We start from the raw sequence: 12,500 nt of genomic DNA, 5'->3' as shown, positions 1-12,500 counted from the left end.
GACAAAATTTTTTTAAAAAAGTGACAAAACAATTTGAAAAAAGTGACAAAAAATTTAAAAAAGTGACAAAAATTTTTTAAAAAAGTGACAAAAAAATTTGAAAAAAGTGACAAAAAATTTGAATAAAATCGACAAAAACGTCGAGAAAAGTATAGAAAAATAACAACAAAATGTTGAAATTTTTACCCAGAAAAACACAAAGTTGCATCACAGTTGACGTGAAGACAACACGAGGGTTAGCAGAGACGGAGAGCGTAGGTATATGTAAGGAGATAACATAGACACAGGCTAATTATTGATCACTAAAATGATAGTTAACATTAGTAATTAAACTTAAACAGCTAATGGAAGTCCAAACTGCCTGAGAGCTTCTCCTGTACTATACGGTAATTCCTCTACTATGCGACAGTAAGTCTCGTGGTTATGACCCAATCGTTAGCCTATTTTTATAAAAACGTCTGCTACGGAGCCATAACGTGAGCTACAAGGTAATGGAGCCTTTTATACATTGTCGTGTTTCTTTAGAAATAAACAACGGACAAATAGAGTCTTTAAACTCTTCAGATGTAAAGTTATTCTCTGTCAAAGTGACGTCAAAATGAATGGCAGTCAATGGGATGCTAACGGGAGGTGATGGCTTGGTAGCATCAGAATGGCGCCATAGGAGCTACGGGTTGTGTAGTTGTTTTCTGCTGTGGTTGTGTGACTCATACCTGAGGGAAGTATTTTAGGATTTGTTGCAGCTTTGTTGTCGGGCCGCTGAGAGTCAGGTAACCTGGCGCCAAGCGTCAGGTAACCTGGCGGTGACGGAGCACGAAGCAGCCTGTGATTACCTGTAACCCGCGGTAACCTGAGCACACAGGTGACAGGTGAGGAGGCTGCGGAGGGAAAGTGATCAGGACAGGCTATAAATAGAAAGGTTTCCCTGCAGGGTTAGAGAGCTGTGTGTGTGTGTGTGTGTGTGTGTGTGTGTCTGCGTCTATGTGTCTGTGTGTCTGTGTGTGTGTGTGTGTGTGTCTGCGTGTGTGTCTGTGTGTGTGTGTGTGTGTCTGTGTCTGTGCGTGTGTGTGTGTCTGCGTCTGCGTGTGTGTCTGTGTGTGTGTGTTTGCGTCTGTGCGTGTGTGTGTGTGTGTGTGTGTGTGTGTGTGTGTGTGTGTGTGTGTGTCTGTGTGTGTGTGTCCTGAGTTAGCTGCTGGCGTCACGTCCTGCAGATAATCTGCCGTCATTAGAGCCAATGATCCCTGAAACTCAGCAGCAGAGATTAAACTAAGACACTTTACTGCTGTAGCTAACAGCAACAGGGCACATTAGCCACATTACCCACCAGACTCCATGTAAATAATCAGTACTTTTAGCGTGCATAGAGCCAGCATATCTCCACCAGACTCCATGTAAATAATCAGGACTTTTAGTGTGTATAGAGCCAGCATATTTCCACCAGACTCCATGTAAATAATCAGGACTTTTAGTGTGTATAGAGCCAGCATATTTCCACCAGACTCCATGTAAATAATCAGTACTTTTAGCGTGTATAGAGCCAGCATATCTCCACATGTAAATGGGTGAATTAAGGGTTTATTTCAACCAAACCAGAGTGGTGATTGTTGGAACAGTGGAAAGATGAACCAAGACGGCTTTTGGTAGTTTGATTTAGTTTCTGTCTACTTTGAATGAAGTGTGTTTTACCATGATAAAAGTCCTGATTATTTACATGGAGTCTGGTGAGTTTGGTGATGGTGATTTTGGGGCTGTTTGATGTTAAACTAAAAGGATCTTACTCTTTAACTAAAAGGTCTATCTCTGTAGGGATCCATCCCATAATGTTGTCAGACACTTAGAATAATAATCTGAGTCTGTCAGCAGCAACAACAGAACTTTTAGTGAATGCTTTCAAATGTTTTTGTTCACATTAGTGGACAACATTTGATGAAATCACCATCACCAAACTCCATGCAAATAATCAGTGCTTTTATCATCGTAAAACACACTTCATTCAAAGTGGACAGACACTAAATAAAACTACCAAAAGCCGTCTTGGTTCATCTTTCCACTGTTCCAACAATCACCACTCTGGTTTGGTTGAAATAAACCCTTAATTCACCCATTTACTCTGGTGTCTGGTGGAAATATGCTGGCTCTATACACGCTAAAAGTCCTGATTATTTACATGGAGTCTGGTGGAAATATGCTGGCTCTATACACGCTAAAAGTCCTGATTATTTACATGGAGTCTGGTGGAAATATGCTGGCTCTATACACACTAAAAGTCCTGATTATTTACATGGAGTCTGGTGGGAATATGCTGGCTCTATACACACTAAAAGTCCTGATTATTTACATGGAGTCTGGTGGGAACGCACCTATAGATTGAGAATCAATAAAGGGGTCCTTGAGTTCATCTGGCAGGGCTGTGGGGGAACCGCTGATGTAAAAGACAAACAGGTCTGTCATTAGAGGCGTTTTCTGCCGGTGTTACCCACAGGAACATGAATTATTAAAAACTCAGAGGAAGCGTTGAGGGAGCCGGCATGTCAACAGGAAGGAAGAGTAGTTAAGGTCACGGCTACCTGCTGGGCTCTCGCCCTGCGAACAACAACACTACTCCAGTAATTAGTCTGTGTCGACACCACAAACATCAGTTTCTCTACAGTAAGACTCTCTCTGTTAGAACGTTTCAGGACAATTAAAACTCAGACAAACTAGCGTCCACTAAAAGTTCTGTTTTTTGCCGCTGACAGACTCAGATTATTATTCTAAGTGTGTGACAACATTATAGAAAGGATCCCTACAGAAATAGACCTTTAAAACGTCTTTGAGACCTTTCTGTTTAACCAGAAACAGCTCTGAGGTCGCTAGCGCTAAACCCACCAGACTCCATTTAAAAAAACAGTACTTTTAGTGTGTATAGAGCCAGTATATTTTCACATGTAGATCGGTAAACTATGTGTTTTATTTCAACCAAAACTAGAGTTGTGATGATTGGTTAAAGTGGAAAGACGACTCAAGACGGATTTTCATAGTTTTATTTAGTTTCTGTCGACTTTGAATGAAGTGTGTTTTACGACGCTAAAATTACTGATTATTTACATGGAGTCTGGTTGGGCTTTGACTCCGAACTTCGTTATTCAAATATAATTTGAATATTTAAAAAAATAATGATATTCGAACGAATAATTAGGAGGGATCGAAACCGCAAAGGTGGAGGGGTGTGTATATATGTAAGAGCGGATATTGGTTTTAATGGACTTAAATAGTGAGCAGGTTGAAGCGATTTGGTTAGACATTTTGCTACCGAAGAGTAAGCCCATACTAATTTGCGCATGTTACAGACCGCCTGATCAAACACAGTTTTATGAACTTTTAGAGGATGTTTGCTCAAATTGCATGGACTTGGTTAAATCTGAAGTTATCATGTTGGGGGATTTCAACACTGAATTTCAGAAAAGTGATGTTTCTGGGTATAAAGCATTTAGGGCTGAACGATACATTGAATTTTCATCGTCATCGCGATATGAACTAGCACGATGAACACATCAACAGACAGCCTGACACGAAGAATAAGGGACAACAGTTTACACACTGAGACGACGCAAAGCGTAATACGTCTCCACAGCAGCAGGCGGCGCTGCTCTGTACTGTTTCCATTAACAGTCTGATTATTTCACAGAAAATGAGAACCGGCAGCTGATTGGACGAACGCGTCACGTGGGTCTGGTTTCTCCTGAAATTCAAAGCCAGACTGTCATGGCGGCTCGTTCAGAATACGATCTCATATTGGACTAAAATAGTTCACCGGAACGTGATTCAGCTGCTGAATCTGTCTTCATTTCAGATCAACAAAGGTCAGTTTAAAAGATTTTCGTCGAACGTTAATTTCTTATAGTTATAATGCCTCATTTATGTGTAATTTGTTCAGTAAAAGCATGTCAAAAATGATCTATTTGATTTCTTTATTCAGTGGGAATAGGCTAGTCAATGTTTAGGTTCGCAAAGAACCTATTAAAGCACTAAGACATGGGAACATTACATTACATGTCATTTAGCTGACGCTTTTATCCAAAGCGACTTACAATTGTTATATATGTCAGAGGTCGCACGCCTCTGGAGCAACTAGGGGTTTAAGTGTCTTGCTCAGGGACACATTGGTTGATGTATCACAGTGGGAATCGAACCCTGGTCTCCCACACCAAAGGCATGTGTCATATCCACTGCGCCACCACCACCCCCAACAGTATAGCTAACATTCACATTTGAATATTTATCGCAAGTCATATCGTCATCGCAATATTAAACATTGTTATCGCAGCTGTTCCTCATATTGTGCAGCCCTAAAAGCATTGATGAATTTCTGTCGCTCTTATAGTTTACATCAGCTGATCAATGAACCGACACGATTGACCTTGTCCTAGTATCAGACAAATCTAGGATAACAGAAAGTGGGGTTATAAAATATGGGTTGAGTGCCCATTCTATTATTTTCTGTACTAGAAAGATCAAGCAAGTAGTGCTCAACTGTCTACTACTGTAATACTTCTATAAAAACCCGGTCACTGAAAAAGTATAGCAAAGAAGCGCTGAATGGCTGTTTAAATAAAATGAACTTTATTTTTATAATATTAACGGTTTTACAATGTAGTGATGTGGACAAAGCTTGGTGCATATTTAAAAGTATGTTTTTAGAAGCTGTAGATAAAATAGCCCCATATAAAGAAATTGGAATAAAGCAGAGAACAGAACCCTGGGTAAATGATGACATCCTTGAGGCAATTAGGATAAGAAATAGGAAGTATGGTAAATTTAGAGAAAACAAGGATGAGCAGAGTTGGGCTTGATTATAAAAAGGCAAGAAATGAAGTTAACAGATTAGTGGTCAATACTAAAAAGGCATATTTCAATGAAAAAATTGCTGAATACAGAAATGACTCAGGAAAGTTATGGAAATCCTTTAAAGGCCCATATTATGAAAAAATCACTTTTTCTGTGATTTGGGGTGTTATGTTGTGTCTCTGGTGCTTCCACACACATACAAACTTTGATAAATCCATCCATGCTGTTTAGAGTGAGATACAGTTTCTGAATGTGTCCTGCCTTCAGTCTCTGGGTGAGCTGGTCAAAATCTGCACGGCTTGTGACGTCACAAGCCGAAACGAGCAGGCTAATCGCAACCATTAGCTCGTAGCGTTAGCATGCTAACGCTAATGCTAACGCTAGCATGCTAACGCTAGCATGCTACCTCGTTCTCAGTAGCAAAGCACTGCTACAACACACACAAGTTCACCATAATCTACAAAAGAACTACTTCCATGTGCGCCCTCATTTAGAAGTCTCCCAGCTAATCCTGCCTTGTAACTGACCAAAGTTGTAGAAACAGCCTTTCTTTTACTGTCTATGGAGCTAGCTAGCTGATATGAGCTACATCTGAGCTACTGGGCATGTGCAGTGCAATCAAAGATAGTACAGAAGAAGAAGAAGAAAAGAGGTCTCACTCTGTAGCTAAAACAGAGACCAGCTGAAAAGAGGATCTGCAGCAGTGAGAGAGAGAGCGGTGCAGTACAACAACAATATGGTGTTTTTAGAAAATTAAACCATGTAAACCTATTCTGGTACAACCTTAAAATACAATTATGAACCTGAAAATGAGCATAATATGGCTGCTTTAAGCAACTTGGCTACAGTAAAAGGCTAAAAACAAAAAACACTAATATCACACTAGATCTTGGCAACAATATTACATCAGAGAAGGAGACTGCGGCAGATGGCTTTAATAAGTATTTCTCATCTGTTGCCAGGAAGCTTGTGGAAAAGTTACCTGGCCAGACTGGTCGATATGGTGAAAGTTATGTGCAGGAGTTTTACTCTCAGTTAGGTGTCCAGGTGGGGAGTTTCTGTTTTGAAAAGGTGAGGGAGGCACTTGTTCTTGAGAAGCTGAAGAGGCTTGATGGCTCTAAAGCCACAGGATTAGATTCTATTCCATCTAGATTTGTGAGGGATGCCGCTGAGATCATTACTCCGAGCATTACTCATATTATAAACAGGTCGATAGAACAAGGATACTTTCCCAATGACCTTAAGATTTCCAAAGTGATTCCATTATATAAGAAAGGGAGTAAACTAGACCCTGGTAATTACAGACCTGTCTCAATTAGGGCTGAACGATTAATTGCATTTGCGATAATATCGCGATATGTTAAAACGCGATTTCCTAATCGCAAAGGCTGCGATTTGGTCACATGACTCGCGAGAGCAAATCAGTCTGCACTCCGTAGAGAAAGCATCAACTAGCACGCTAACGCTACGCCGTACCTGGAGCTGATTTCTGTCATTCAAACAACTCTGAGTTGTAGTTTAAAACTTTTACAGCCATTTTAATAAAATGAAGGATTTTATTCTGGTTCGAGTCCATACGTGCAGTTAATGGATACAGATACGCAGAACTGAAGGCTCGGTTGGCAACGATTAGCTCTGATTAGCGGTTAGCTCCGGTTAGCGGTTAGCTCCGTTATAAAGATATGAGTGGAGGAGCTGCCACTGAGAGGGGTAACAACCAGACTCTGATAAATGACGTTCGGGGAGCTTTCACAGCAGCGTGGCCGCGTTGTTTCAACAGTTTTATTAGTACAGTTAATCCCACGGCAAGAACACCAGCAACATGCTAACGTAACGATAGCCTCTCTGAACAAGAACACCAGCAACTAGCTAACGTAACGATAGCCTCTCTGAACAAGAACACCAGCAACATGCTAACGTAACGATAGCCTCTCTGAACAAGAACACACGGCAGCATGCAACTTCACGAGGGGGAGGGGCTGGAGGCAGCTCCTCTCTGTGCACTGTAAAAAAAATACACTGGTGTGTGTGTGTGTGTACTGTATTTTTACTTTTTTAACTGTCTAGTGTGTAATTGTGTGTTGTTCATACTATAAAATGATTTATTGTTTGTCTTTGTTGAATAATACAGAAGACAAAGAGCTTAAAAAAATAATCAAATCGAAATCGCAATATTTGGGAAAAAAAATCGCAATTAGATTATTTTCAAAAATCGTTCAGCCCTAGTCTCAATTCTTGGTTATCTGTCAAAGATAATTGAAAGGATAATTTTTGAACAGATTGATAATTACTTAAAATCACAAAACCTACTTTATGAGTTCCAGTCTGGCTTTCGTAAATCACACTCAACGGATTCCTGTTTACTGTTTCTAACTGACTATATAAAAAAGGAGGTGGCTAATGGAAACCTCTGTGGCATGGTCATGTTAGACTTACAAAACGCCTTTGATACAGTCGACCATTGTGTTTTAATGTATAAATTGAAAGCCATGGGTTTTAGTGAATTAGCACAGAAATGGGTGGGCTCCTATCTGGAGAATATAACACAAGTAGTAGACATTGGGGGGAAAATGTCTCATCCAAAAGGCATGGACTGTGGGGTACCTCAAGAGAGCGTTTTGGGTCCACTTTTCTTTCTGTTATATATAAATGACTTAAAGTCTGCTTGTTCATGCAGTCTTTTTTTATATGCAGATGATTCTGCACTGGTTGTTTCTCACAAGGATAAAAATATGATTGAAAGCAAACTTAGCGCAGAACTTCTAAATGTTAGCATGTGGATGGCTGATAACAGATTATCACTTCATTTAGGGAAAACCGAATCTATATTGTTTGGAACAAAGATAAAGTTAAAAAAAAAGCCTCAGGTTTTAAGGTCCTAGCTGGAGATATTGTAATTACTGCCAAGGAATCAATCAGTTACCTTGGATGTATGTTAGATTGCAACTTATCTGGAGTAGGTCAGGCCCAAAAGGTAATCACCAAAGTAAATCAGAGAGTCTGCTTTTTGGCCAGAATATCAAAGTTTTTGGATGAAAAAACAAAGCTAATTCTGGCAGGAGCTTTAATTCAGCCTTATTTTGATTATGCGTGTGGCTCATGGTATAATGGTGTCACAGGGAACCTGAAACATAGGCTTCAGACATCTCAAAATAAATTAATAAGGCTTATTTTAGACCTTTCCATAAGAACTCATCTGGAATCTTCCCACTTTGAAAGGGTGGGATGGTTGAAAGTGGAGGATCGAGTGTCTCAGATGCAGCTGGGTATGGTACATAAAATTGTTAATGGAGATGTTCCCAAATATTTTAGAAATTATTTTAAGAGAGTAAACGAAGTTCACAGGTCCTCCACTAGGGGTAGCACAACAGATTTTGTACCCCCCAGATTTAACCCTAATCTGGGCAAACAGTCTTTTCTTTATACTGGAGCTACCCTTTGGAACCAGTTACCTGGTGCACTCAAGACAGTCTGAAAGTATGGCTTAGGTGCCAATCGTAGTCATTATCATATCATATTCTATTTTTATTGTTAATTTTTCTGTATAATGTGGATGAGTTTGTTTAATGTATAATGAATGACTGATGTGTGATTTGCTGCCTCTTGTCCCCCCCCCCCTGCCCTTATAGAGACCACAATGGAAATAAGTCTTTGGGCTTTATTGTGTCATCCCTGACTAGTTATGTATTTTTAATGTATGACACATGTACTGTTTCATATTTTTATATTTAAGTGGTCAAATAAAATCAATCAATCAATCAATCAATATTAGGCATCCGATAGATAGATAGATAGATAGATAGATAGATAGATAGATAGATAGATAGATTTTATTGATCCCAAAAAATGGGAAATAACGGTGTTGCAGCAGCAAAATATCAGACACACAGCACACATACAGAGTACACATTAAATAATTGGAAACAATATACATGAAATAATAATGGAATACTACACGAGCAATATTTAAAATATATACAATTTGGAAATAAAATGTACAACTGTTTCAATAGATATAGATAAACTTAATGTGCAAGTTGAGGAGTAAAAATGTACAACTGTTTGACTAGTAATGATAGGATGTATTAATATTCGAACCTGTTATGGCCATTCTTTTTTGTAAATGTGTTTGCTTGTAAACGTTTTCAGTTCAGATTCCGAGGCTTTTTCACGCATTTCAAAATGTAACTACACGTCTCGGTGATGGGCGATGCTCGGTGATTTACGTGGCTTGGTGATGAACGTGGCTCGGTGATGGACGTGGCTCGGTGATGGACGTGGCTCAGTAATGCCCGTGGCTTGGTGATTTACGTGGCTCGGTGATGCCCATGGCTCGGTGATTTACGTGGCTCGTGATGCACGTGGCTCGGTGATGCCCGTGGCTCGGTGATTTACGTGGCTCGGTGATGGACGTGGCTCGGTGATTTACGTGGCTCGGTGATGGACGTGGCTCGGTGATGGACGTGGCTCGGTGATTTACGTGGCTCGGTGATGCACGATGCTCGGTGATGCACGATGCTTGGTGATGCACGTGGCTCGGTGATGCACGTGGCTTGGTAGCGTAGCATTTCCCCTACTAATTTCCTGGTTCTCCTTCTCCATAAATGACATGAAATCAAGGAGAGGGTTAACTTCTCCTGCTACACATTTCACACCGTGTTCAGAAAGAACAGGGGAGACACACACACACACACACACACACACACACACACACACACACACACACACACAGACACACACACACACGCATAAACATTAGACCACTTACGTAGGCTACGGTGAAAGCTCCGAACTTCCTGTTGAAAGCATACTGTTTGTGTGTTTTTCTTCTGGAAACATCATCGCCTGCCTATTGACATTGACTGATACACTGCCCTCTGGTGGACAGAACATATACAAATTAAATTTGATACCAATATAAGTCTTACTGAAGGCATTTAATGGTCAAAATATTATTAATAAATGCTCGAATATATTTGAAAATTAATATTATTAAACAAACAAACTTTGAATATGATTTTTGGGCACAAGTCAAAGCCCTAGAGTCGGTGGTGTATTTAGCGAACATAATTTCGTGGATGTTTTTTGTTTAAAAAAAGGATCTTACACTTTAAAGGAACACGGCGACTTATTGGGACTTTAGCTTATTCACCGTAACCCCCAGAGTTAGACAAGTCCATACATACCCTTCTCATCTCCGTGCGTGTTGTAACGCTGTCTGATGGCTCCACCGGTAGCTTAGCCTAGCACCTCCAGGATCTGTGCTAAGCTAGGCTAGATGGAGCCAGTTACCTCCAGGATCTGTGCTAGGCTAGGCTAGATGGAGCCAGTTACCTCCAGGATCTGTGCTAAGCTAGGCTAGATGGAGCCGGTTACCTCCAGGATCTGTGCTAAGCTAGGCTAGATGGACCCAGTTCCCTCCAGGATCTGTGCTAAGCTAGGCTAGTTGGAGCCAGTTACCTCCAGGATCTGTGCTAAGCTAGGCTAGATGGAGCCAGTTACCTCCAGGATCTGTGCTAGGCTAAGCTACCAGTGGAGCCGTCAGACAGGGTTACAACACGCACGGACACGAGAAGGGTATGTATGGACTTATCTAACTCTGGGGGTTACGGTGAATAAGCTAAAGTCCCAATAAGTCGGCGTGTTCCTTTAACTAAAAGGTCAACCTCCTTATAAATCCTTTCCATAATGTTGTCAGACACTTTGAATAATAATCTGAGTCTGTCAGCTGCAACTATACATTGTATCTCGCTTAATACTGGACCGTTGTCAAAGATTGTTGTTCCCATCAGTCACTTAGACACAGAAACTAAAATAGTGTCCTGGTTGAAAATAACGTTAGTTACCCTTTAAGGAAACGCATCATAAAAGAGTTCTGAGGTGGTCCAGTACTTTCATTATAGAGAGCTGAAGTCACTTCCTGTTTAGCCTCTCAGCGTTTCATCATCTGCCTTTCTGAGAATGTATTTACGTCACAGCGACTTTTTAGTTTCGTCCACATCTGCAAAACTCACCGTTGATTTCTGTGATCTAAAGACTTCTTTAGTCCTCTCTGTCCCAACGTTATTACAGACCCTGAACTAACCGCAGACCCTGAACTAACCGCAGACCCTGAACTAACCACAGGCCCTGAACTAACCACAGTCCCTGAACTAACCGCAGACCCTGAACTAACCGCAGGCCCTGAACTAACCACAGTCCCTGAACTAACCACAGGCCCTGAACTAACCACAGACCCTGAACTAACCACAGTTTCGATAAAGCAAAGAAAAAAGCTTCATTGAAGTGTCGAAAAAGTTTAGAAAAGTTTAGAAAAGCGTCACAAAAAACGTTGAAAAGAAAAATAAAAGTCGAAAAAAAGTTTGACTTTAGCTCTCTATAATCTATCTATAATTGTGAAAAGTGATTTAGTTTCTGTGATACAATATATAAAAAAGTTTGAATATATTGAATTAATCTTATTTTGAATATATTGAATGAATGTCTGAATATATTGAATGAAAGTCTGAATATATTGAATGAACTTTGAATATATTGAATGAAAGTCTGAATATATTCAATGAATGTGAATGAATGTCTGAATATATTGAATGAAAGTCTGAATATATTGAATGAAAGTCTGAATTTATTGAATGAAAGTCTGAATATATTGAAAGAACTTTGAATATATTGAATGAAAGTCTGAATATATTCAATGAATGTGAATGAATGTCTGAATATATTGAATGAAAGTCTGAATATATTGAATGAAAGTCTGAATATATCGAATGAAAGTCTGAATGAAAGTCTGAATGAAAGTATGAATATATTGAATGAAAGTCTGAATATATTAAATGAAAGTCTGAATATATTGAATGAAAGTCTGAATATATTGAATGAAAGTCTGAATATATTGAATGAACTTTCAGACTTTCATTCAATACATTCAAAGTTCATTCAGTTTATTCAAAGTTGTGGTTTGAGCAGCGCTGCTCGGAGGCTAACATCTTTCTGCACCAACAGCCAGTGAGGAATCTCTCCAACATGGACACTTTTTTCCGCCGTCACTTTAAGAGGAAGGACGCCGCTCTGCAGGCGGGTGCCGAGGCGCCACCCGGCCACCAGCGGCGTCCCAGCGTCGCCGTGCCGACCAGCAAAGCCCGCCGCCGGTCCAATGCCGGGCTGCCGTCCTGCACGCTGGCTCAGCGGCGCCGCTCCAGCGTGCAGCTGCAGGGGGCGCCACAGGGCGCAGGCGGTGGGCGTCTGGCGAAGAGCGCTGGGCGCAGCAGGTGGGCGGGGCACGTACGGCGGCGCTCAAGCACCACAACGCCAAGCCTCAACCCCCGGTTCGCCGTGCGCCGCAGGAAAGTTGGGAAGCTACGCACAATCGACACGCACCTGCTGGGCCCGTCCATGCTGCTCGCCAGTTTGATCCAGATGGCCGAGGAAGACGAGGAGGAAGACGAGGAGGAAGATGAGGAGGAAGAGGAAGACCCGACCGGGATGCAGCAGGTGGAGGTGAGGGGCGGGGCCAACAGCCGCAGGATGTTTTCCCGCTCCAGCAGCCTCCACTCAGACGCCGATGCCGACAGCAGCGGTGACTCGGAGCGATCGGACGCCGGCCGGCTGTCCGAGGCTGAGGACGACGCCGATGACATCACATCCGATCAGCGGGCCCTCACCCCACCGTGTTC

General features: G+C 41.3%; 2 protein-coding genes across 3 annotated transcripts in view; both read left to right on the top strand.

The window, feature by feature from the left end:
* Positions 1-12,500, top strand: part of LOC116036403 (NLR family CARD domain-containing protein 3-like) — a 1,020,880-nt gene that overhangs the window by 68,591 nt on the left and 939,789 nt on the right. The gene's annotated exons all lie outside the window — the stretch shown is intronic.
* The window catches only part of LOC116062567 (diacylglycerol kinase zeta-like), a 54,832-nt gene continuing 54,167 nt past the window's right edge, over positions 11,836-12,500 (top strand). For both annotated transcript variants that reach the window (XM_036003619.1, XM_036003618.1), the window contains exon 1: positions 11,836-12,500. This exon is cut by the window's right edge and continues 354 nt beyond it. In XM_036003619.1, coding sequence (XP_035859512.1) covers positions 11,851-12,500 — 650 coding nt within the window. In that variant the 5' untranslated portion in view covers positions 11,836-11,850.

Source organism: Sander lucioperca, chromosome 7 (genome assembly GCF_008315115.2).
Source record: "Sander lucioperca isolate FBNREF2018 chromosome 7, SLUC_FBN_1.2, whole genome shotgun sequence".
Taxonomy (NCBI): Eukaryota; Metazoa; Chordata; class Actinopteri; order Perciformes; family Percidae; genus Sander; species Sander lucioperca.
Note: the sequence above shows the minus strand (reverse complement) of the source record. Positions and strands in the feature narration are given on the sequence as shown.